General features: G+C 44.2%; 2 protein-coding genes across 12 annotated transcripts in view; both read left to right on the plus strand.

Moving 5' to 3' along the window:
* The window catches only part of Ddb1 (damage-specific DNA binding protein 1), a 25,796-nt gene extending 4,199 nt beyond the window's left edge, over window positions 1-21,597 (plus strand). For 2 of the 4 annotated variants that reach the window (XM_063272772.1, XM_063272773.1), the window contains exons 5-28: window positions 75-110; window positions 949-1,063; window positions 2,087-2,184; window positions 3,307-3,465; window positions 4,260-4,343; window positions 5,026-5,142; window positions 5,689-5,791; window positions 9,598-9,673; window positions 9,772-9,880; window positions 11,991-12,169; window positions 12,270-12,433; window positions 12,510-12,617; window positions 12,750-12,957; window positions 13,810-13,905; window positions 13,998-14,109; window positions 15,231-15,354; window positions 15,699-15,863; window positions 16,243-16,337; window positions 18,342-18,512; window positions 18,835-18,944; window positions 19,278-19,447; window positions 19,550-19,652; window positions 20,219-20,342; window positions 20,861-21,597. In XM_063272772.1, coding sequence (XP_063128842.1) covers window positions 75-110; window positions 949-1,063; window positions 2,087-2,184; window positions 3,307-3,465; window positions 4,260-4,343; window positions 5,026-5,142; window positions 5,689-5,791; window positions 9,598-9,673; window positions 9,772-9,880; window positions 11,991-12,169; window positions 12,270-12,433; window positions 12,510-12,617; window positions 12,750-12,957; window positions 13,810-13,905; window positions 13,998-14,109; window positions 15,231-15,354; window positions 15,699-15,863; window positions 16,243-16,337; window positions 18,342-18,512; window positions 18,835-18,944; window positions 19,278-19,447; window positions 19,550-19,652; window positions 20,219-20,342; window positions 20,861-20,944 — 2,910 coding nt within the window. In that variant the 3' untranslated portion in view covers window positions 20,945-21,597. The remainder of the gene's footprint in view (window positions 1-74; window positions 111-948; window positions 1,064-2,086; window positions 2,185-3,306; window positions 3,466-4,259; window positions 4,344-5,025; window positions 5,143-5,688; window positions 5,792-9,597; window positions 9,674-9,771; window positions 9,881-11,990; window positions 12,170-12,269; window positions 12,434-12,509; window positions 12,618-12,749; window positions 12,958-13,809; window positions 13,906-13,997; window positions 14,110-15,230; window positions 15,355-15,698; window positions 15,864-16,242; window positions 16,338-18,341; window positions 18,513-18,834; window positions 18,945-19,277; window positions 19,448-19,549; window positions 19,653-20,218; window positions 20,343-20,860) is intronic. The other 2 variants (NM_171995.2, XM_039089596.1) reach the window with 1 other exon arrangement.
* Window positions 21,598-21,733: 136 nt separating this feature from the next.
* Vwce (von Willebrand factor C and EGF domains) overlaps window positions 21,734-25,759 on the plus strand; it is a 49,543-nt gene continuing 45,517 nt past the window's right edge. For 7 of the 8 annotated variants that reach the window (XR_005486715.2, XR_005486717.2, XM_039079819.2 and 4 more), the window contains exon 1: window positions 21,734-25,608. Coding sequence is in view for 6 of the 8 variants with exons in the window: in XM_039079819.2 (XP_038935747.1) it covers window positions 25,499-25,608 (110 nt within the window). In the remaining 2 variants the exon portion in view is untranslated. The remainder of the gene's footprint in view (window positions 25,609-25,759) is intronic. The other variant, NM_001271311.2, reaches the window with a different exon arrangement.

The following is a 25,759-nucleotide window of genomic DNA, read 5'->3' on the forward strand; positions in this document are numbered from 1 at the left end:
TCTTAGACTTTGGTCTGAGCTTGATTGAAGCCATCTTCTGTTGGCTGAATGTCGTTTTCTCCCCTGCTCTTTAGCCTCTTAAAGGTGACTTTGGCAGCCCCAAGACTGATGTGAGTCATGATTCCAAAAAAGGAGGGGAAGAGTCACGATTCAGAAAAAGGAGAGGAAGATGGAGTTGACAGTGGCGGGACTGGAGCATTTTTGACTACCTTTAAGGGAGCAATAAGTTGTATTGTCTCTGTGGTCACCTCTTCAGAGTACTCTTGAGAATTGTGTCAAACAGGGTCTGGGTAGCTGGCTTAGTGGTTAAAGAGCTTGCTATGTAAACATGAAGACCAGAGTTCTTATCCCCAGACCCCACTTAAAGTGGTGGGTGTGGCAACTTGCCTGTAATTCCAGCCTTAGAAGGCGGAGTCAGGCTCCCCAGAAGCTGGCTAGCCAGAGTAGTTACATAGGCACAATCTGGGTTTGATTGAGAGACCCTGGAATCGAGGATGGGATGTTTCCCAACATCAGCCTTGAGCCTCCACGTGCTCTTGCACACACACCCTGCACACACACCCTGCACACACATGGAAAATGAGGGAAAAGGAATCACCAAAACAATTTAATCTTTTAGCTTAAGCTTTGGTGCCTCTCCCTCTTTGGTTATTTTGGTTATTTGATAATGTGAAGAGCATGCAGGGTATATCTCTCATATATGCTAGTATGACAGGTTCAATTTTTATTTAAACTTTGTTGGTTGTTTGAATTATTAGAAACAGCACATTAGACCCTGTAGTCTACTCAGAAAGTAATCACAGGCTCAGCAGGTGACTGTTGGTATTCTGACAAAGACAGGAAAGTTGGTGACAGGATTGTCAAATCGTGGGTGGTGGTGGTTTGACCCTTATAGAACCCCTGCAGTCTGGGTCACCTTAACCAATCATTCTACTCTTTCCACCCAAGGATCCTCAGGGGCGGCACGTGAAAACCTATGAGGTGTCTCTTCGGGAGAAGGAGTTCAACAAGGGCCCTTGGAAGCAGGAGAATGTAGAAGCCGAAGCTTCAATGGTGATCGCAGGTTGGTGGGTTTGGGGGAGGTTATGTTCCCTGTGTGATCTGGTTCTCTTCCTCATCTCCATCCTCCATTTCAGAGCATAGTATTAAGCCTGTGTAGCTTTGTCTCCCCTAAGTATGCTTTCTGAATGGCTCTTAGAATTCTGACTTGGGGATTTTCTGCTTTTGTTCCTTCCCCCAAAAGTATAACTATTTTTGGGGGGTGTAGGCATTGACAACTAAAACATAGAGAAGGATTTGCAGAGTTTCATGTGAAAATGTCTCATTTTTACATTTCGCAACTGAAGGGAGCCAGTGAAGCTTATTTAATCTGGCTTCTTTCATAGAAATAGTGGGCTTCATTTTATTCTCTCTCTCTTATGCTACAATGTCCATTGTACCCAATAGGAAAGTTTAAAACCCTAAAACAATATTAACTTCTTAAAAGTGGCCTTGAGGGGTTGGGGATTTAGCTCAGTGGTAGAGCGCTTGCCTAGGAAGTGCAAGGCCCTGGGTTCAGTCCCCAGCTCCAGAAAAAAAGAGAAAAAAAAAGTGGCCTTGATGTAGGGAGTATTTGCAATCAAGCTAAGAGTAGAGACAAGGAAGCAAGTAAAGCCTTTGTTAGAAAAGCTTAGAAGTGTAGGAGAGAAACTGGACAGGGGTAGGAGTACATGTGGAAGAGCAGTGAGAATATTCCTACCCTTCTGAACTACAAAGCACCAAGAATGGGGGGGTACCAAGTGCCTGTAGATCCCTTATTCAGTAGACTGAGACTGGAGGATCACCCGAACCTAGGAGTTTGGACAAGTCTGGGCAGTAGAGTAAGATTCCCATCTCAAAACACAAAAATGAGTTCCAGGAATAGGAATGTAGCTGAGTGGTAGTCTCTAAGTGTTGAACCCTGTTTATTTATTTCTTTTCTTTTTTTTTTTTTCGGAGCTGGGGACCGAACCCAGGGCCTTGCGCTTGCTAGGCAAGTGCTCTACCACTCAGCCAAATCCCCAACCCCTGAACCCTGTTTATTAATGGTGCTGATTTTCTTCTGCAGTCCCGGAGCCTTTTGGAGGTGCCATCATCATTGGACAGGAGTCAATTACCTATCACAATGGTGATAAATACCTGGCAATCGCTCCTCCTATCATTAAGGTGAGCAGTGTTTTACCTTTCTCTTCCTTGCATCTTCACTTCCTTGTTCTTACACATCTATCACTGTGATCACTGCACATAAGACATTAGTTACTCTTGGGAAATACAGTGTACGAGAGCAGCTTGGTTTTGTTTAACCTGCTTGCTAACTAGGAGGAATACTGTTTACTCTTTTGAAACATGACAACTTTAAGAGGAAGGTTTGAGGTCTAGAGTGTACTGAGTGGTAGAATGCATGCCTAGCATGTATGAGGCTCTGTTTAATCCCTAGCATGTTTAATTCCAGCCACCAAGGAAAAGGAAAAACAATTTTAGCAAATTCTACTGAATGTAGTATTTTCGGGCTCAAATACAAATTGATAAATTATATAGACTTTTAAAAATGAGTAATAAAGGGGGCTGGAGACCTGGCTCAGTGGTTTGAGAGCACTGGCTACTATTCCAGGAGAGGCAGGTTTTCATTCCCAGCACACACATGGCAGTTTACAGTTGCCTATAATTCCAGCTCATGATGCCTCTTCACGCTTTTACGGGGTGTGGCACATATGTAATGTGCAGGTGACATACGTGCATGTTGGCAAAATACCCATACTCATAAAATTAAAAACTCAAATTATATAAATTTTAGGTCTTAACACTTTAAGAGACAAACTTACACTTACAGCATAAGATCTAAATTTTATTTACTTTTTGAGAAAGCTGTGTCAGTATTTATTGTGAGTGAGTACTTGTAACTGTTTATTATTGTATCTTTCTGTGTACATGTGTGGGGTTTTTTATTTTTGTTTTTGTTTTTCCCTCTTGTGTGCTGGGGTTGAACCAGTACATGTTACATATCCCAGCTGCACCGAGTTAGACCTTCTGTTCTGTTCCAGGTCTAGAGTATACTCAAGGGTAGTTTCTCTTCTCCATAAAATATGAGTAATATTTAAGGTATATTGATTGAACTTGTTAGAAAATTATCTTCAAAGGATGCCTGTTTTATAATCTGACTGATTTTATTTGGGGATTAAATGTCCGAGTTTGGATAATGCAGTGGCCCAACAGGTTTGGAAGGCATATTAAGTAAGGGTTTCTGGTTTGGAAGATCCTGACTAATGGCTGCTTCCTCCTGGTTGGCAGCAAAGCACTATTGTGTGCCATAACCGGGTGGATCCTAATGGCTCACGGTACCTTCTGGGAGATATGGAAGGACGGCTTTTCATGCTGCTCTTAGAGAAGGAGGAGCAGATGGATGGCACCGTCACCCTCAAGGACCTTCGAGTGGAACTCCTTGGAGAGGTAGGACTTTGTCTGCTCCTGTCTTACTCTGTTTGGTGCTTAGTCCAGATGTGTATGCTTCTGCACTTGTATTTTGGGAATTAGGATATACAACATCTTTAGAAGGAGTTGTCAGTTCTACTGTAGAAGTTGATTTTGTTGTTTTCAGACAGGATTTCTCTATGTAGTTCTGGCTGTCCTAGAAATACTCTTGTGTACCAGGCTGGCCTTAACTCACAGATATCTGCCTGCTTCTGCCTCCTGAGTGCTGGGATTAAAAATGTGTACTACCACCATCCAGCAAGAAGTTGGTTTCTGAATGAGTTAGCTATTGGAGAATTTCACATGTTGTTATATGACATCTGAAGCATAAAGAGAAAGTGAGACAGCTGGATGTGGTTTTGTAAGCCTGAGATCCTAGCACTTAGGCTAAGGCAAGATAGTGGCAAATTCATATGTGTCATTGCGCCTTGCCGTTCAGCCTCTCTTCTGGCAAAACTTAATACTTAAGCAGTGACTGTGAGAGGTTTTTAATGACATTGTGCAGACTAGAGGTGTTGAGTTAAAGTTACTGTTTGGAACTAGCACCTACAAAAAAAAAGTAAGTTGTGGGGTTTATGGTGGAATGGTGAGGAGTCACCAAGGTCAGGATGTAAAGACATGGGGATCATGTGTCCTGGGGATACTGAACAGTTCAGTAGTTGTTGGCTGAATTTGGCTTGTGGGGATGGTCTCAGGTGTCACTTGGTTGAGTAGGGTAATATTAACCCTAAAGGGTTAATCCTAATGTCCTTGATGTGCTGGCTTTCTTCTAGACCTCCATTGCAGAGTGCCTAACATATCTTGATAACGGTGTTGTGTTTGTCGGGTCTCGCCTGGGTGATTCCCAGCTCGTAAAGGTGAGAAAACAGCAGCTTTCTGGCTTCTCTTCACTATGTTCATTATCATCTTCATTAAGCTTGCTTGTTGTCTGGATGGGCAACATCCCATCCAGATTTTGTTTCTTCACATCTCTGCTATCCACTTCTCTGCTTTATTAACTTCTTACCTGTGTCTAGATGGTTCTTTAGTAAATATGTCTGGCAGAATGAAAGTCCTGTGCATTTAATGATGAACAAGACCCAGCTTTCACCCTCAAGTGGGTAAGGGTCTAATGTAATTGTTCCCTTCTGTCATATGTAAACTTTGGATATTCCTCCTAGAAAAATGCTTTTAAATATTCTAACTTAATTTATATGCTTGTTCATTTGGTTTTGTTTTGCCTTTTTTTGAGAAAGGGTCTCTCTAGGTAGTCCTGGCTGTCCTGGAACTCACTCTGTAGACGAGGCTACCTGGAACTCTGCCTCCTGAGTGCTGGGATTAATTAAAGGCATGCACAACAACATCTGGCCTAAATGTTTTAAGTGTTTTAAAGTTTACTGCTTCTCTGCCTGTGCATGGGATTCCACTTCAAAGCTCTGTGTGGCAGCAATCCTGTTCTAGAAGTATCATTTGGAGCACAAAAGCCAGATTAAAGTTTCTTTTCAGATAATGTGGCTCTATTAGGGATGTTCTGGGACTAACATTGTTCTTTCCTTTTAGCTCAATGTCGACAGCAATGAACAAGGCTCCTATGTAGTGGCTATGGAAACCTTTACCAACTTAGGACCCATTGTGGATATGTGTGTGGTGGACCTGGAGAGGCAGGGACAGGGTCAGGTAAGGGGGAGTCCTGGGAATAGAGGCTTGCTTGCCTCTTCAGCTGCCCTTGCTTGCTTATCTAGAATGAGGAGTGTGCACTGACGAATACTATTAAGAGCCTCTTTACTAATCCTGGTGAGGTAACAATACCTACCATTATAGTGTGCATATTTTGATGTGCCAGACATTGTATATTCATTTCCTGTCATTTTATTAGCACCTTGTTAGATCCTAGAAGTGGGAAAACTTAGGATGGAAAAAGATGGATTAATTTGCCCAAGGTCACCTTGTAAGTAAGCAAGTTATGTCTGACTCTAGTTCTTTTTAGGAAACTAGGTTCCAGCATCTAAGCAAGCACGCCAGGAAAAATGATAGGAAGTTTTTTGCATTTTGGACTAGGATATCTTATCTGAATAGTAGATTCGAGGGGCTCTGGAGATGAACAGCTTAGGTTTGCAGCCTCAAGTTGATTCCACAGTATGGGTCATGGGATTTAAGAGCTGGCATGGTGTAACTGCCCAAGTCTCTTGAGGGGTTCTTGAGAAACCTTTTCTCTACTTGCAGCTGGTCACTTGCTCTGGAGCTTTCAAGGAAGGTTCCTTGCGGATCATCCGGAACGGAATTGGAATCCATGAGCATGCCAGCATTGACTTACCAGGCATCAAAGGTAGCCTCTGGTGGACAAAGGATGCAGCTCTTACTTGAGTGACTTTGGCCTTTGGCTTCATTACATGTTGTGAAGGCATTTTGGTGAGAGCTAGAAGAAAACATCAAATGAGGGAGGAGTAAGAAAGCCATAATGACAGAACATGCATAGAGGTGCATGTTTAAAGGACAAATGAAAACTTTAGTGATCAAAATTGGGTACTAGTTTAGAGGAATGTGGAAGCAGACACTAAATGTAAGGGAATTGATGGAAAAAGAAAAAGGTATATAGTGAGCCTTTTTAAGTATAAATAGGTTCGACATAGCGATGCACGCCTTTAGTCCCAGCATTTGAGAGGCAGAGGCAGGTGGATCTGTGTTCAAGGTCAGCCTGCTCTACAAAGAGTTCAGGACAGCCAGGGCTATGTAGAGAAACCCTGTAGATAGAGACAGAGACACTAACCTAGAACCATGACAGGAATGATAGTAAACAGCTGTCTCATCAGCAGGTGTGAGTGAGCTAACCTCACCTGTTCTGAAGGAAAAACGGTAACACTAAACCTTATACAGCAAAACCAGCTCAGATTTGTGTGCAGGTGGCACAGCTTTAGGAAAGCAAGTCAGAGGCTGGAGAGATGGCTCAGAGGTTAAGAGCACTGGATGTTCTTCCAGAGGTCCTGAGTTCAATTTCCAGTAACCACATGGTGGCTCACAACCATCTGTAATGAGATCCAACGCCCTCTTCTGGTGTGTCTGAAGATAGCTACATTGTACTCATATACATAAAATAAACAGATAAATAAAAGAAAAGCAAGTCAGACTCTAAACAGCTATGTGCATTGAAAGAAAGTGAACATTTAACTGCAGAACTCAAGAGTCAACAGAAACACTATCGACAATTCAAATGCATTAAGGAAATAGGCTATGAGAGAAACAGGCTGAGATAACAGCTTGTATGTGAGCAGTTAATTAGAAATAGATTTGAGAAAAAAGGCAATCGGCAATAACAAAATGTCATATCCCCCCCACCCCCCGCACCCCAGCAAAAACATCTCCAAACCCAAGGAACACGTAGATTTTGTTACAAGGAGAACTTTAGAATCCTAAAGGATGTAAAAGTAGATTGGTCAAAGGACTGCGTAGGTAGCTCAGTGGTACAAATGCTCAGTAAAGCATTTGTCCTGCATTAGATCCTCAGGACCCATGCAAAAGGCATGTGTGACAGGAGGCAGTCAGGATTCCCAGGCAAGCTGGCTAGTTAGAAAACCTGGAATTGGGGGGCTGGAGAGATGGCTCAGCGGTTAAGAGCACTGACTGCTCTTCCAGAGGTCCTGAGTTCAAATCCCAGCAACCACATGGTGGCTCACAACCATCTGTAATGGGATCTGGTGCCCTCTTCTGGTGCATCTGAAGACAGCTACACTGTACTCATATAAATAAAAATTAATTAAAAAAAATTAAAAAAAAAAAAAAAAACAAGAAAACCTGGAATTGGCCAGCTCCAGATTCAACAGAGACTGCCTCAGTAAATTAGGTGGAGAGCTATTAAGAAACATACCAGTGTCAACTTTATTCCTCCAAAGGCACAAGGATGCACAAGTACTCTTCTTTTATACACACATACACACTTAAAAAAGAGAGTTATCAAATAAAAAGACAGGCCTAGTCTACAAAAAAATTAAGAAAGTGTTCTTTTGACTTATGTTTTCCTTCATGTGTCTTAATAGAAATACCTATAGCTTTTTTTTTTTTTTTTTTTTTGACCTAAATTAGTCCACAAAGAAAAAGAATAGTGGGGTTCTGAGAGATGTCTTAGTGGTTAAGAGCACTGGTTGCTCTTCCAGAGGTCCTGAGTTCAATTCCTAGTACCCACATGGTGGCTCACAACCATCTAAGGAGATGTGATGCCCTCTTATGGTGTGTCTGAAGACAGCTGTAGTGTACTCTCATACATAAAATAAATACATTGAAAAAGAAAAAAAGATCAGTGAGGAAGAACTTAAAAAGACTAGTGAGAGAAGGCTAGCACTCTCACACACTAAAACATGTTGCTAAGTCCTGATTGAAAGTGTAGGTGGGGGCTGGAGAGGTGGCTCAGTAGTTAAGAGCACTGACTGCTCTTCCAGAGGTCCTGAGTTCAAATCCCAGCAACCACATCACAACCATCTGTAATAAAGTCTTTAAAAAAAAGTTAAAAACAAAATTGTAGGTGGGAGCCTGGTGGTGGATGCAACTCATTAGTAGAGCATTTACTAGCATGGATGAGGCCTTAGTTTTGACCCCTGGTACTGCAAAAGATGATACGCACCTACAGTGCCTTAGCTACTTGGAGGCTCCCTCACAGGATTGCTTGATTTTTGGGTTATCAGAGCTAGCCTGGGCAAATTGCAGAACCATTAAAATAGTTGTTGGATAGGCAGCTTGTTGTGATTCAAAGGTCTAGAAACAGACACAATTCCATATGAAAACATTCTCAGTGGTGTCATTCCTCTGAAATGTGACATCCATGATTGACACTTAATAGATATGACTGTGATGGCTGCAGGCATTTGGGAAAGATAAGTTTGGGTCTATTATGAAGAGCTAGGAAAAGTTTATGGATTTCTTTGTAATTTTGGAGTGGGAAAGATTATTGTTTGCAATACTGGAAATTGAATCTCGGGTTTCACCTATAATACTAGATAAATGTTCTACCCCTTGGTTGTATTCTCAGTCTTGGAAGATACTGTCTCAAAAAACAAGTTGGAGAGTGACTGAGGAAAGCACCTTGTATGGACCTCTGGCCTCTACATACCCATGTGCTTGCATCCCTGCAAGTGTGCACATGTTCAACAAATGCAGAAACAAAAACTGATAAATTCAGCTCTGTGAAACATTAAGACTTGTTCAGAAGCAAAACAAAAACATTTGCTAAGTAGAAATGACAGCCTAGATAAAATAGTTGAACTTCATCTTAGAAGTCCTGTCTCCCTAATTTAAAACCTGCAATAAAGAACATCAAATTCTTGTCCCCAAATTTCCAAAAGATGGCTAACAGTCTTCACTCACAATAAAAGAAAAATATAAATAAAAGTAAATGAGCTAGGTGTGGCATAATGGTGCAGATTGTGAGACCAGCCTAGGCTCCACAGTAAGGTCTAGTCCCTGCTATGCACAGGCTCTTCCCAAAAGAAACAGCATTGGGAAGTAAACACGCTCCTTAGAGACTGTTCTCACCAAACGGAGTTTTGTGATTCTCCACAGCTTCTCCATGCCCTTCATATGCATACAGTGAGAAATGCAAACTTGTAATCCTTACTTGTAATAACTGAATAGTCTGGGTACAGAAAAGTAGACAGTCTTTGGTAGAGCTGTAGCATGCATATATTGTTAAAAGCCAAATACATTTTCACATTTGTATTTGCTTGAAATACAAATCCTATTTCTCTAATAAAAACAGTTGAACAATATTCCTCCTGATTACTAATTTGGGGGATAGGTCAGAAGAGGTGTAAAGTGAAACTGTATATTTGAAAATTATTTGGTGCTGGGGATTTAACTGGGACTTCATATTCTAGGTGAATAGTCTACCATTGAGCTTCATTTCACAGCCTAAAATATAAAACTTTAAGTTTGAGTCATGGAAATGATCCTCTATCTAGAGTCAAGGTAAAAATAGAAAACATCAGTTTCAAACAAATTTTAAAATCTGACTTCTTCAGAGTGTAAATACCAGGAAGGAACAGAAGAGATTTCAACCCAAGGATTTCTGATGCTCTGGCTTAGAATGAGAGCACATCTTGGGTGCTGGTTCATGGTGTACTTCTTTATGTTTTACTCCTTGTTCAGGTTTATGGCCACTGCGGTCTGACCCAAGTCGGGAGACTGATGACACTTTGGTACTCTCTTTTGTGGGCCAGACAAGGTAAGGGCAGGTCTGGTCCTGCGGTACTTAAGGGATGAAGGTACAAGGTGGGGAACCTGGTCCTAGGCTGACCTGACCCTTCCCTTTTATTCTGCTAGAGTTCTCATGCTAAATGGAGAGGAAGTGGAAGAAACAGAATTGATGGGCTTTGTGGACGATCAGCAGACTTTCTTTTGCGGCAATGTGGCTCATCAGCAGCTTATCCAGGTAAAGGGTTTGAGGGGTCAAATGACCATGACTTTACTTTGCCCCGCTATGCTGTTGCTAGATTTTAAATTAAGTTCTTAGAGGGAAGGTGCTATTTTCTTGTTATGCAGAGGTAACTGTTTAACTTTGAAGTAGATCCTATTAGCTTTATTTTCCTCTCATCAGCACCTGGATATTAATTTAACATTTTTTATACACTGGGATTATGATAAATATAATTTATGGGGCTAGAGAGATGGCTCACAACCATCTATAATGAAATCCAGTGCCCTCTTCTGGTGTGTCTGAAGACAGCTACAGAGTACTCATATAAATATAATAATAAATAAATCTTTAAAAAGCCATGGGCTGCTACAACACTGCTCAGATATTTAAGAAATATATAGCTTTGTTTGTCGCATTAATTATATCGTGTCTTTTGAGACACTGTTATCCCTTTCATTTTAACACTAACACAGAAATATTTTTGTTTGTTTGAGACAGGGTCTCTCTACATAGCCCTGGCTATCCTGGAACTCAGTATGTAGGCCAGACTGTCCTTGAATTCACAGAGATCCCCTTGCCTCTCAAGTGCTAGGCTTAGAGGCCACCCTTCTCAGCTCTACACAAGAATATTTGGGGGAAAAAAAGAGGGAAATAGCAAAACACAATGAATGACAAAAAACAATTAATCATACATTAACACCCATTTGGTCTATGCTAGTCCTTGCTTGACATAGGTCTTTAGAAGGCTAATCTTTACTCTTTTGTTTTCCTTGAGAATTTGGTTTCAGAGCAGCTTCCTAACACAACACTCATCCATCTTTTTTTTTTTTTTTTTTTTCCGGAGCTGGGGACCGAACCCAGGGCCTTGCGCTCGCTAGGCAAGCGCTCTTCCGCTGAGCTAAATCCCCAACCCTCATCCATCTTTTCAAGTTGTGACCTAATTAATGCCCTTCCAATTTTTGTACTGTCCTCTTTGCCATTCTCAGAGGTCTTTCCATTGGTGGACAAGATATTTGAATGCCTTAGTAGTAAACAGCTGTTCATCTTTACCCAGCTGGCAGTAGTAGATTGGTAAAAACCTAGAGCAGGGCTGTGGTAGCACATCCCTTTAATCCCAGCACTTTGGAGCAGAGATGGAGGGCTCTCTTTGAGTTCAAGTCCAGCCTATTCTACAGAGAGTTCCAGGGCTACACAAAGAGAAACCCTGTCTCAAAAAAAAAAAAAAAAAAGGCCTTTATTACCTAGGCGTGATGGGTAAGATGAATTAATAGTAGTAGTATCATCTTGCTTTTTGTTTCAATAGTAGAATAAGTTTATGTAACATTTTAGGGATTACTGTGTACGTCAGCATGCAGCCATTGCTAAGGACTTTAAATAATTTAATGACTCATGCCCCATAAAGACCATGGATTAGTGATCTGATTTTAGGGTTTAAAAAAAAACTGTGAGCATGGTGGTCCCATTGATACCTTATGAGGGTTGCAGTTATTGCCCCAGCAAGCTTGTGAAATGGACATACACCACACAAAAGCATATTGAGTAGTTTTAGGCCCAGTTCCTTCAGTAAAAATGATGTTTATTGTAGTTAATTTTTGAGAGACTTTGGGGGAAAGAACATGGATTTTGCTCTTCGTGCCAATGAGTCACATCTATGTATTGAACCAACTGTGGATTATGTGAATTGTGTTTATACCAGATGTGTGTCTGGGTGGGGGTGGGCGGGGGTGGGGTGTGGTGATGGTGTCATTATTCCCTCAGCAGTGTAGTATAGGAACTATGTATACAGCATTCACATAGTCTTAGGTCTTAAAAAGTAATCCAAAGGGCTAGAGAAGGAACACAGTTTAGGAAGGCCCTGGGTTTAATCCTCAGCTCCAGAACAAGTAATTCAGAGATGATATATAGAATATAGAAAGATACGTGTAGGTTATATGCAAATATGCCACTATACGATGGATTTGGGCATCTGCTGATTTTGGTATTCTTGAGGGTCCTGGAACCAGAGGCTTGACTGTATGGTAGAACTGTAGTTTATTCCTGTCCTAATGGGGGTAGGGAGGGGAAGCACTTTTGCATTTCTGAAAAGATGCTTGCAGTTGCTTAGAGACTTCTCTTCTTCCTGTAGATCACCTCAGCGTCTGTAAGGTTGGTCTCTCAAGAGCCCAAAGCTTTGGTCAGCGAGTGGAAGGAGCCCCAGGGCAAGAACATCAGTGTGGCCTCCTGTAACAGCAGCCAGGTGGTAGTTGCTGTGGGAAGGGCACTATACTATCTTCAGATCCATCCTCAGGAGCTCCGGCAAATCAGGTGCATTAGTGTCTTTATGTTTGCTTAATATCCTCTGTTCTATGGGGCATCTTTGGTCCCTGGGTTTCTTCCTCTGCCATATCCATTCCTCTTTGTTCAGCCACACAGAGATGGAACATGAAGTGGCTTGCTTGGATATCACCCCACTAGGAGAGAGCAATGGCCTGTCCCCACTTTGTGCCATTGGTCTCTGGACAGATATTTCAGCTCGTATCTTGAAGCTCCCATCCTTTGAACTACTGCACAAGGAGATGCTGGGTGGAGGTATGTGCTGTTGGTATTTTGAGTTTGGATTCCAGTCAGGATGTGGAACGAGTTTTAAAGCCCCTCTTTCCCACAGAGATCATCCCTCGATCTATCCTGATGACCACTTTTGAGAGCAGCCACTACCTCCTTTGTGCCTTGGGAGATGGGGCTCTCTTCTACTTTGGGCTCAACATAGAGACAGGTGAGGAAAAACAGTTGAGTGTGGGTTCTTTCAGAAATGGAGTGTTGGTGGCTTTGGAATGTGAACTTGAGCCTTAACTCCGCAGCTCTTGTCCTGTTTTCTTTCCTTCTTCTCACGCTATTCTTTCCGTAGGCTTACTGAGTGACCGTAAAAAGGTGACTTTGGGTACCCAGCCCACGGTGTTGAGGACATTCCGTTCTCTTTCTACCACCAACGTCTTTGCTTGCTCAGACCGGCCCACTGTCATCTATAGCAGCAATCATAAGTTGGTCTTCTCCAATGTTAACCTCAAGGAGGTGAACTATATGTGTCCTCTCAACTCAGATGGCTATCCTGACAGGTAAGCCTGTTTTCTTTAAGCAGGAGTTACTAACTGGGGACATAATAGTGCTTCTTTTGCCTCCCTCACTCTTTTCCCCACCCCATCCCATCCCACCACACCCCCCAGCCTAGGTTTCCCCCAAGTGTCAAAGTCAATAAGTCAATGTGATGGGAAGTATGGTACAGGGATTTTTATTAGAAACATCTGAAAGCTTTTGCAAGGCTGAAAGTAGATGACTTAAGGTATTCTGAAAAGAATAGCATAGAGGTTTTATTTCCTCAGATTCTGGGGTTATTAGACTCTAGGATCTGTATATTTCAAGAATTTTTCAGATGAATCACATGAATAGTTAAGCTTTAGACAGGGTCGTTTTTGTGGGTATAGTGTAGGGTATGGAAAAGTTTCACTGTAACATTGGCTGGCAGGGAACTCACAGTCACCTGTCTCTACCTCCTAAATGCTGTGCTTAAAAGTATGTGCCACTTGGCATTTAATTTAGAACCCTAGATTTAGTGATTATTATGTACTCCCTAGTTGTACTCAGTATCCATAGGGGGGAAGGTGCTTGATAGAAATGCATTTCTAAAAATACCATCCAGTGAATCCTTGGTATGTTAGATTCACTCTTTGACCTAGAGTTGTGATTCTCAACCTTGGCTGCACCTTACTTAGCAAAAGCTGTTGGGCCTACCCAGACCAGTTATATAAGACTGTCTTCATTAGTGGATCTTGGCACCAGAGTTAGGTCTTCTCAAATGAATTTTGGTATGACGTGGGGTTAAAACCCTGCTTTAGAGCAAGCCGGTGTCATTGTGTCTTGGGAGAATCCTTCCTTGTTAGGTCACTCTAAACTGCAGCCCTTCTTTTCAGTCTGGCATTGGCCAATAACAGCACTCTCACCATTGGCACCATCGATGAGATCCAGAAACTCCATATTCGCACGGTTCCTCTCTATGAATCTCCCAGGTGAGTGTAGACCAGAGAAGCTGCAGAGGGAGCTGGTACATAGTGTCTTAGACTTTTCTGAGTGGCACCGTTGTGTCATGCTTGTTTTGCAGGAAGATCTGTTATCAGGAAGTGTCTCAGTGCTTTGGGGTCCTTTCCAGCCGCATTGAAGTTCAAGATACCAGTGGAGGCACTACTGCTTTGAGGCCCAGTGCTAGCACCCAGGTGAGCACAGTGAGCAAAGAAGGATGGCAGTAGGAATAAGCAAACTCTCTTCATAGGGTGAAATAGGAAATGATCTGACTTCTCAGGCTGAATGGACTCTGTCTGAACTACCCACCTTTGCTATTGTAGCCTCAAAGGGTGCATTTAGCCAAGTTGCGGTAAAACTTTACGTAGAGAAGGGGCATGTAATTCAGTGGTAGAATACTTGACTACATTGAACAGATACTGGGTTCCATGCCCAGAATCACATAAACAACTTGGAACAACCCTCATCCCAAACTTCACAGCTAATCCTTGGTGACCTCACAGCCTCAGCAGTTTCTCCTGTGAGTTTGAATGCTCTCTGTACAGTGTGTATAGTTGACAGTAGAAAAGTATAATAGACAACAGTATGATAATTGAGATCCAGTGGAATTGGTTTTAAGGTTTATTGATAATGGTGTGACCTTAGTTGGACAAAACTAGCCTTTGGGGTTTTTTTTGTTTTGTTTTGGTCTGTGAAACAAAGGTTATAATAATGTAACCTTCAGAGCTACATAATTAATTTCATAGAGATAGGGTGTGGGCTGTTTTCTTTCATTCCTGGTATACACATCTGTTGGAATTAGCTCCTTTAATCCAGAGTACAGAGGTCTTATGTATGTGTATGAGTGTTTGCCTGAACATGGATGTGTGTGCTGTGCTTCTGTAGTGCCTGAGGGGACCAATGAGTATGTCAGATCCCCTGGAATGGGAGTTGTAGGCGGTTATGAGCTTTTATGTGTGTGCTGGATCCTCTATAAGAGCAGCAAGTATTCTTAACTGCTTAGCCATCTCTCCATATTTATTTGAAATGACTTTCTGTTGATGGTATAGTCAATCCCTGTAGGTTTCTTGAGTTCATGTTTTTGGTTTTGCTTGATTGACTTGTGACATTGCTATGATCTGTGACATGTGACTTGTGACATGTCAGTTGCTTGTGTGATCTGGCTCCTTCAGGTTCCAGTGTACTCTCCTAAGCACTCTGTTCATCAGACTCTGCTGCTCTGCCAGCATCGGCCTTCTTGTTCACACTCAGCCTTATGTACCTCTAGTCCCTGTTCTGCTTTAAGAGGGATGGCATGCCTTTTCTCTGTCGGCAGGCCCTGTCCAGCAGCGTCAGCTCCAGCAAGCTCTTCTCTAGTAGTACGGCTCCTCACGAGACCTCCTTTGGAGAAGAGGTGGAAGTGCACAACCTCCTCATCATTGACCAGCATACTTTTGAAGGTGCAGACAAGTGCTTCTGTCCTTGTCACTTACATCCTGGCCTGTTCTGAGGTCCAAAATGTTCTGGAGCCTGAGAAGGTGGTAGGCTCTCCTAAGAGGAAAAGCCAAATTGGGATTGGGGCAGAGAAGACACTACTGACACCTGTCAGTTGCAGTAAATCTACAGCATTGGGCATCGTCTCATTAGCACAGGCTGGTGGGATGGACTGTCTGAAAAGGCAGGGGCAGCGAGTGGCTGGTGGTGTTATACTGCCTAAGCCGCAGCCTCACAGAAGCATGTGATATTGTGGGGGGCAGTGGATGGAGGCAAGTATCTTTAATCAGTCATCTTTCTCCTCCCCTAGTGCTTCATGCCCATCAGTTTCTACAAAATGAGTATGCCCTCAGCCTGGTCTCCTGCAAATTGGGTAAAGACCCCAACACATACTTCATTGTGGGCACAGCCATGGTATATCCTGAAGAGGCGGAGCCCAAACAGGGTCGTATTGTGGTCTTCCAGTATTCGGATGGTGAGTGGAGAGTCTGGATTATAAAGACTATGAAATCCTGGAGAAGCAGTTAACCTCTTAAGGTCTCAGAGCCTAAACAGGATGACTTTAGAATAGGAGACAGATCTTGGTACCCATTAGAGGCATCCCCTTCATTGCTTTGGGACTTGTGCTTCATCTCAGCATGTGCTGACTCTCTTTTTTTAAGACTTATTCTTTTCTCATACATTACATTCTGACTGCAATTTATCCTCTTTCTACTTCTCCCAGTTCTTCTTGGGTTTTCCAGAAGATTAGGGGCAAAATTTAAGCCACTGGGGCAACCAGGTGGATGCTCTTGACTAGGTTAAATTTGGGCTTATAAAAAAGACTAAAGAGTATCTCTCCTTCTTTCCCCCAGGAAAACTACAGACTGTGGCCGAAAAGGAAGTAAAGGGGGCTGTGTACTCTATGGTGGAGTTTAATGGGAAGCTGCTTGCTAGCATCAACAGCACGGTGAGGCCTGTGGACTTGTAGAGTATCTCCCTTTTTTATTATGTATACACCATACAGCTTTCTGCCTGAAGAGGGAAGAGGGCATTAGATCCCATTACAGATGGTTGTGAGCCACCATGTGGTTGCTGGGAATTGAACTCAGGACCTCTGTAAGAGCAGTCAGTGCTCTTAACCACTGAGCCATCTCTCCAGCCCCAGAATGTCTCTCCCTTAACGATGCTAGAGGAGTTTATTTTAGGGATAACAGAATAGTGGGAGTAGAGAATGGACTCTAAGCTGGAACTTAAGGAACTGAAGTTGAACTGGACTTTGGGTGGACTTGGCTTTAGAACCCCCAAGGTTTGGCTTGTTTTTGGATTTTTGTTTTGGTTTGGTTTTTTTTGTTGTTTTGTTTTGTTTTGTTTTTTGTTTTTTTTTTGTTTTTTTTTCTTTTTTTTTTCTTTTTTCGAGACAGGGTCTCTAGTTCATGCTGTCCCGGAACTCACTATGTAGACCAGGCTGGCCTTGAATTCACATAGATCTGTCTGTCTTCTCCAGAGTGTTTGAATTAAAGGCATGTATTAGATTTTTTGAGTGCTGTGGAGGTTAAACAGAGGTTAGGGTTATGGCCTCTTTAGTGAGGTGTGTCCCATGTCAAAAGAATATTTCATTTAAACAAAATGAACCAACCCATGTTTTCCTTAGCATCCTTTAAATCTAGTATATAATTAGGAAAGATGTGTAACTTGGTGGTAAATATTGGAAGGACATTTTCTATGAATATTTAAGTCACCAAGAATTATAGCCCTATTGTATAGGGTTGGGTGAGAATTAGGTAACTGTTTGAAAGTGTGTCAGAGGATGTGAGCTTCAGCACTGGGAGCACATCTGAACAAGCAGCTGAGGGGCAGCTGGAAGGTGGTCCTTCAGTACTAATAAGGAAGGAGGGCCTCGTTTTGGTTAGAGTAAGAAGTGAAGGGGATGCAATTAATGATCTGGCTGGGGCTTGTATGCTAGTCATTGATTAGTCTCTAAAGAGTCTTAAGAGAGCAGGTGTGGGAGGACTAGCACTCTTTGAAAAATCCTTAACAGATCATGGCTTTGTACATTCTGCCAGGGAGTCTGTCGATGTGCAGAGGCTGTGGCGAGATATCTGTACCATGAAGGATCTGCTAGGGAGGTCTGTCACCTTAGCTGAGGTTCTGCTATGCAGTCCGGGCCATGCTGAGCACTGCTTATGGAAACCAGCACCAGTATTTTTGTTGGATTTTTCCATTGTTTGCTCATTGGATTCATTCAAAAAATTTCAAGAGTGAACAAGTTTAAGAAGTATTCAGAAAAGGCAGATTGTTGATAGGTAATTTTTTTCCTTTCTGATTATCAAATTGTGTAGGTGGATTTTCTCTTTCTAGGGATATTTCTGCAGCTTAGTTACTAGACTTTACTTACAAAAGGATGAGTATAGTGTTACATTTACGTTGTTGTCTCCTTTATTTGAACTCCTTTTATGCTTAAAAACAATTCCATTCCTAATATAATAATATATATATATATATATATTTTTTTTTTTTTTTTTTTCGGAGCTGGGGACCGAATCCAGGGCCTTGTGCTTCCTAGGCAAGCGCTCTGCCACTTTATATATATTTTTAATTTTCTTTTTTTTTTTTTTTCCTTCGGAGCTGGGGACCGAACCCAGGGCCTTGCGCTTGGTAGGCAAGCGCTCTACCACTGAGCTAAATCCCCAACATTTTTAATTTTCTTTCTTTTTTTTTTTTTTCTCCGGAGCTGGGGACTGAACCCAGGGCCTTGCGCTTGCTAGGCAAGCGCTCTACCACTGAGCTAAATCCCCAACCCCTCGTTTTTAATTTTCTAATTCAGCAGTGTGTGATTCCAAAATAACTGATCACTCATACCATATAGACCACTTTCCAACCCCCCGTGCTCTGTAGGGAGTGGAGGGTTGAATGGGGGACAGACATTCCTCAAAGGCTGGGATCCCCAGCCTCACACATTGTGCCTTTTTAGGTGCGGCTCTATGAATGGACCACAGAAAAGGAACTTCGCACTGAGTGCAATCACTACAACAACATCATGGCCCTGTACCTGAAGACCAAGGGCGACTTCATCCTGGTGGGCGACCTCATGCGATCAGTGCTACTGCTTGCCTACAAGCCTATGGAAGGAAACTTTGAAGAGGTAGTGCAGACTTGTATACAGTGTAACCCCTTGCTGATGGTGAGGGTCCTCCCTGAGCCACATTCTGTGTCCATTAAGTTTTTTAGACATTCTCCTCCCCACCTTGCCCCTCTTTCCCATCTCTGGGAAATTACAACCAAATGGCCTTTGTTGGCTAGTTTTAGAGTGGGGTGGGACTGAGATGAAATGTCTTATGGTGGCCATTATTGCATACAGGGCTGCACCTTCTGCAGGTGAGGCCTTGGCTTCTAACCAAAAGCTTGATTAATTTCAGAACTGGATTCCACACTGCATACTATACTTGTTCCTTGTCTGTTTTCAGATTGCCCGAGACTTTAATCCCAACTGGATGAGTGCAGTGGAGATCTTGGATGATGACAATTTTCTGGGAGCTGAGAATGCCTTTAACTTGTTTGTGTGTCAGAAGGACAGGTGAGTTGTCTGCTGTAGCAGCACGGCTAGAGGTAGGCCTCTGGGTCTGTGGGGTTGAGCGTGTTGAGTGCTGTGTGGGCTTATGCATGCCCCTTGATGGGTAGAGGTTTTGTTTTTTTTGGGGGGGGTTCTTTTTTTCGGAGCTGGGGACCGAACCCAGGGCCTTGGCGCTTCCTAGGCAAGGGCTCTACCACTGAACTGAATTCCCAACCCTGGTAGAGGTTTTATTTGTAAGATTGAGAGGCTTTGTAGACTGACCTCCGTCAAATATGGCCCTATGTTGAGGTCTCCTTAGGGAGATGGGTTCAGAAAGTGACATCTCGTGTCTTTCAGTGCTGCCACCACTGATGAGGAGCGGCAGCACCTACAGGAGGTTGGTCTCTTCCACCTGGGCGAGTTTGTCAATGTGTTCTGCCATGGCTCCCTAGTTATGCAGAATCTGGGCGAGACTTCTACCCCTACCCAGGGCTCGGTGCTCTTTGGCACAGTCAACGGCATGATAGGTAAGGTCACTCCTGTAGGGCGTGCTCGGCTGCAGCAGGCTCATCCCTGGCTTGTCTGGGTTTTGAAGTGCTCTGTAGCTAACTGCCCCTTTCCTTCTTCAGGGCTGGTGACCTCACTGTCGGAGAGCTGGTACAACCTCCTGTTGGACATGCAGAACCGACTCAATAAGGTCATCAAAAGTGTGGGCAAGATTGAGCACTCCTTATATCCTTTCTTCCCAGAGCACCTGTCTGTTGGGAAGCTCATTCCAGGGCATGTGGAGAGCTTTATCATGTGGAGAAGCTGAAACTCCAAACACTATAAAGATCAGCCATCCATTCCTATACAGGAGCAGTTCAAGCCCTCCCAGACAAGGCCTGGGAGAGCTCCTGCCTATGTGACTGTCCCAGGAAGAGCACTCTTGAGTGTCTTGCTCACTTGTAGGGCGTTGGGTAGCCTGCACTCTCCTAGGCATTAGTTTATTCAGGACTCCAAGGCTAGACTTGGGTGGGTGGTGATACGGACATCGAATTTACCTGGAACATTTTTTGAGTCTCCCTATTTGTCTGGGCTTTGTCATAACTTTTTAAAGGTTACCCTAATTGAGAACCATTGGATTGAGCAGGACTTTCTTTCAATTCCAAAACTGTTCAAAAGTAGTATGAGTTTTAGTAGAAACAGATTGTTTCCTTATTTCCTTCTGACTGACTCCCTCTTGCTCAGAGGTGTGGAGATGAGTGAGAGCCAGGGGTGTTTGCAGATAAGCTGTGTTCTTTAACTCACCTGTTCACCTGGAGATCCTTTCACACTGAGCGAAAGACAGAACCAGCCACAGGCTTCATCGATGGTGACCTGATTGAAAGTTTCCTAGATATCAGCCGCCCCAAGATGCAGGAGGTTGTGGCAAACTTGCAGGTGAGCTGTGCTGTATTTGTGCTAGGCCTTTTAAAATGGAAGTCATTCCTGGAGACTTGATGACTCCAGGTTTTCCTCCTAGAACTCATGGGGCCAGTGGCCCTTTGTGGCCTTCCATAATGCTTATCACATAAAGAGGAATCTACGGGAAAGGTGGTGTACTTGAGGCTTGTGGGGACTTTCTGGATTTTACACGCTGGGAACTGTTCCTGAGTTACTACTTTCACTTTAGCAAGAGTCCTGGGCTCTCTAGTAAGACTAGAAGGTAGAGTTAGGCTCCTACAGGAAGTAACCTTTCCCAGTTCTGCAGTTTAGCTGGGGAAGGTATTCCTGGGAGGGAATATTCAGCAGTGACAACACAAAGCTAGCTCGACTGACCAAGTCCCTAAGGACTACAGCCAGGTTTTTGTTGAAATCCTTTTCCTTGCTGTAGCAGTGGTGGCCAGTAGGTATCTCTTAGCCTGCTGAGGTAAGAGTACCTTCTTGTCTACATGGCCCTTCTCCCTGTCTCTTTTCAGTATGATGATGGCAGTGGTATGAAGCGGGAGGCAACTGCAGATGACCTCATCAAAGTCGTGGAGGAGCTAACTCGGATCCATTAGCCAAGGAACAGGATTTCTTTTCCTGGCCCTCCCTAAAGGCGCTGCCCTCCTGTCCTCCCCTCCTTTTCCCACCCTTGTTTTCTTGGCATGGGAGGCTTTTCCCTAAGCCACCTGCCCCTAGAACCACAGATGACCTGTGTGGAAACAGGGCTTTTTATAACTAAAACCAGTTCACTAGAGACCTAGGAATGGGCTGAAAGTGGAATATTTTCTCCCTGGATTTTTACCAGCCATCACCTTGGACCACCAAGCCTTGAATGGTGTTGCCAGTTGGCTCCTCCTGGGGAGGACTTTTGTCACTCTTCGGCCAAGAAGCAGCTCTGTGCACCTGTGTGTGGTGTCTCACACTCATGCTCTGTCCTCTGCTGTCTTATGTAGGTTGTGGGTGTGGGGAGGTCGAGGTAGGGAAGAGGGTCGGGAGGGTTCATTGTCTTGAGGGCTTCCTTTGCTTTCTTCTCTTGCCTCTGAGAACATCAGCCTGGAGGTCTGTCAGGCCGTGGGCTGCCTGAGTGGAAACCTTGGATGGTGGATAATTCCCAAGCCACAGCCCTTCTGTCTCGGGGAACTCCCTTCTTCACAGAGAAGGAGGTGGGGGCTGTGAATTGGTTGTTAGTTTCTGAATTTTACCAAATAAAGTAGAATCTAAGAAGAAACTTGTATTTGTCTCTGCTTTTCTCCTTCTGCCGGCTTCCCAGCATCCCTCATATACTGTGCAGTGGGTGCAAACTGAAGGGGTAGCTGCAGTAACAGAGCTTGCTTCTCAGATAGTAGATGCTTTCCCTCCTTAGTTCATGTTGGTTTGAGTGGGATTCTAGAAGCACCGGAGTCAGCATGGTTGTTTCTGCTAGCAGTGAGGCAGTCTTGAAGCCATGTAGGCTGCCTTTACTGTCTTCATTGTACAGACCACTGTGTATAATGCACAGCCAGCCCCAGGTGCTATTCTTTTCTGAGCCAGAACCCCCTACTTCCTGTTGCATTTTGTTGAGATAGGATTTTACTGTGTACCTCTGGCTGGTGTTGAACTCAAGAGATCCACCTGCCTTTGTCTCCCAAGTGTTGGTATAAAGGCATGCTCTACCGCACACAGCTAAGATTCTATTTTAACCTCTCTGCATGTGTGTATATATGTCTGACTATATGTGGATTTATACATATTAGAGCAGGTGTCTGTGAAGGCCAGAAGAGGGCGTCAGATTCTGGAGCTGAATGATAGGTGGTTGTGAGCTGCCTGATACAGTTGCTGAGAAGCAAACTGGTCCTCGGCAAAAGCAATGAACGCTCTTTCGGCCGAGCTTCTCTCCAACTCCTTATGTCGCATCTTATTTTATTTCTCTAGTTGGTTGAATAGAGCTTGCAGTGCCTTTGGCCTGGCTATACAGGAATAGTACATGTTCGAGAGTCACCTTTGGCCCTGTATGGATTGAGCCTCTATTCTTCCTTAGGGAATAAGGAATGTTCTGTCCCAATAGTACAGGTATGATCCTGAACACACTCAGTGGCTTCTTTAAGACCAACCTATGTGGTAGTGGCACACACCATTAATCCCAGCAGAGGCACTTGGATCTCTTGAGTTTGAGGCCATCCTGGTCTACATAGTGAGTGCCAGGACAGCCAACAAAACAAAGACCAGGCAGGCTTTGATAAGATGTTTGGAGAATTGGGCATCTAAGTTAAGCTATGATTTTGAGAGATTCTAGCTTACAAAGGGCAAGCAAGCATCTCAGCACTGGGGCATGCCGGCAAGTGTTTGTCCCTAGAGTCACTGCTTCATTACTGTTCCGTTTTCTATAGTCATCCTGCTCAGGTTCTGGATCCGTAGACTGGATTGTTACCACTTTATCCTCATGCAGAGTCAAACTCATTCCACCAAGGTTCCACATCCAAGTCTGAGTAATATGCTGTCTGTCCTATTTGTGGACACTTGTGTCCCTTAAGAGACAGAAGAGGAAGTGGTAAAGATGCTTTATTTGGGGATGAGAATGGACTGAACATGGCTATGTCACACATGAAAGCTTGACTGTTGGGCTACATCTCCAGTCTGTGTGCATGTATTGTATATATTCACTTGAGGCTTAATTCCAGAAACCCTTGGGAGCTCGCTTTCTGCCTGCACACACCCAGAGTCCCCTCTTAAACACCATTTATCATTTCTTGGTGAAAGATCACCGTCTTCAGAGATCTCCAACCAGCTGCCCTTCCATGCAGGCACTGATGAGCTAGCTTTACTCCCAAGCCTCCAAAGGAAGAATCGTTGAAGAAAGTACTAGAAACACTGATTCATATCACATGACCATATGGAAGGGTCTCAAACCAGAGGCCTGAATTCTGCAGCCAACGTCTTGGAAGGGTCTCTTGTTAAGCCACAGAACTAGGGAAGAAGCACTGAGTGAACAAATATTAGTCCTTGAAGATGAGCAGTTACATGGAAGACTCAGCGGAAGCCCCGGAACCAAACAGGGAAGGAAGAGCAAATGAAACTGAAGGACCCAACAGCTGATTTGATGGGAAGGTAGACACCAGGAGGTTGAAGACACTGTAGGGAGATGAAAGGCTGGGCCAGCTCAGAAAAGGGCTTAGGGGTCCTCCCGGCAGAACTTCCTACTTTGCTATATCCAAAGTCTGCACTGGGGAGGTGAGGATTTTGATCTTACACCTGCTAGGGAGTGAGTGAGTTCCGCAGAGGAGAGTGTGGGGCTGTGACAATGAACAATGGAATTGGTAGAGGTAATGCTGGGCTAAGCAACGGATGTCATGAGCCCTGAGGGCTGTTAAGGGGATTTATTCTATGTGTAGTGGCTTCAGAGGTAGCTTCCCAGGGATGGGAAGGAAAAACACCTGTCTTGGGACAGTAGCAAGCACAGCCTTTGCCTTCTCCAGGCAAGAAAGATGTCCTAAGGAGTCTGAAGGTCCTTAGGACTCTGAATGTGTACATACAGAGATGTCACATTCATTTTTGGCAGTGCACTTGCTATGAGGTTGACTAGAAAATAGAATAAATAGGCCCAAACAAGATGAGCTATGGGCCCAAATGTAAGCTTGGGTTTAGCCACATGGGTTCAGGTAGAGAGACAGCTGGCAATTTGTTAGGATAACAGCTAGTTATGGCAGAATACCGCCCATAAAAGCAAGCAAGCAAGCAAGTAAGGGGTTATTTTTCTCACAGGTGCAGCCGTCTTGGTAGGGAAAGCATAGAGCCAGGAGCATGGGGCCACAGTCAGGAAACAGATGAATGTTGGCACTCAGTCTATGGTCTTGGTAGTTGGTTCAGTCCATGTGATAATACCACTCACGTTTAGGATGGGTCTTCACAACTCAGTTCAATCATTCTGGAAACAGCTCTGACACACACAAAGGCTTATTCATAACTCGGTGCTTCTAAAGCCATTCAAGTTGGAAATAACAATTAGCCATGGCACTTCAACATCCAAAAGTACTTGAAGTTTTCTTCTTATTGCAAATTAAGGGTCCAGGACCAACAAGCATCAAACACCTAAGTTAACATTTGCTCAGCCACTAAAAGGCAAGTGTCTGTGGGAAAGCACCTAGCATCCAGGTCACAGCAGCCTGAGTCAGAACCGAAGGACTTAAGCTTGTTTGGGAAGTAGTCTGAAAATGTAGTTTTTAAAAACTAGCTTAGTTGGTTTTTAAAGGTAGTGAGTTTCTTATTCCTAGGAGTCTTTACACAAAAGCTTGACTAATCCCATCTGGGTAGGTTTATGCAGGACCCTTGCTACCAGAACAAGGTAAAACTTGACCCTTCTTTCAGCTTCCTCCCAGCTAGATCTTTCTCAGTTCTGTCACTTTACAGTCTTCAGCCTAAAACCTCTTTCTACCCTGGGCCAACTTCGAAGGAGGTCAAAATGGAGTCTTCTAGTTCTGTGTCCCTGGCTCCCATGCCAACTGCCCACTGCTTTCTTCCCTCCCATGTGAGCCAGGAAGCTGTCAGCGCAACCATGTGACTCGCACCAGGTAGCCTGTGGGTTCAAAACAGGCTAGTGTCCTTTGGCAAGGAAGCAGACAAAACCACCACCAGTACACTATCCTGACCATCTGCTAGGTTTGGGGACAGTCGAAACTGCCTAGCTTCAGTGCCACGGGTTTGAGTGCCCATAAGTCTCACCTACTGAGAATACAGATGGATTGGACTCCACAGAAACCCAAAAACCTGGTTCCTGAAGTTTCTTTCCAACTTGGTGCGAAGCCTTCAGTCATTCTGTGGAAAGCTACTCCCAAATCCAGGCTGGGGGTGTGGGCCGAGGGTGAAACCCCGCCTTCGGGGTCCCTGATCTTTGCTCCCGCCCCAGGCTCCACGCCTCCCGGAGAGGCACCGGCGGGCGGCGCTCCTTTTGTGTGTTTCTTTCCAAGGTGCAAGTACCCCCCACCCCCAACCGCTTAGGCAGTCCTCCCCTAAACACCAGCCCTCTCCTCGTCGTCCTCAGCCCCCTGCCAGCTGTGGGGGAATCAGATCGCTTCCAGGAGGAGGGACAAGGTCCGTAGCCCCCTCCCTGGTGCGGGGCCTGAGCCCAGTAGAGTCCAGGACCTCTGCTGCCAGTCATGTGGGCTAGACTGTTGCTCCACATTGCCTACATCTTGATTCCGTTGCTGGGGTCTTCGGCCCGAGGCCACACCGGGAGGAAGGCGTCAGGGCACTACTCTGCGGAGAGGTAAGAGCCTGGTGCCTCTCAGCGGCCCAGCCTTCGAGCGCCACGGCGTGGAGCTGGAAGGCACTGGCAGAGGGCAGCTGCTGGACCTGTATCCTCAGTGGCGTGGGCGCACCAGGGGTCTGGACAAAGAGACAGTAGTTTGTGCCAGTTG

Source organism: Rattus norvegicus, chromosome 1 (genome assembly GCF_036323735.1).
Source record: "Rattus norvegicus strain BN/NHsdMcwi chromosome 1, GRCr8, whole genome shotgun sequence".
Classification (NCBI taxonomy): domain Eukaryota; kingdom Metazoa; phylum Chordata; class Mammalia; order Rodentia; family Muridae; genus Rattus; species Rattus norvegicus.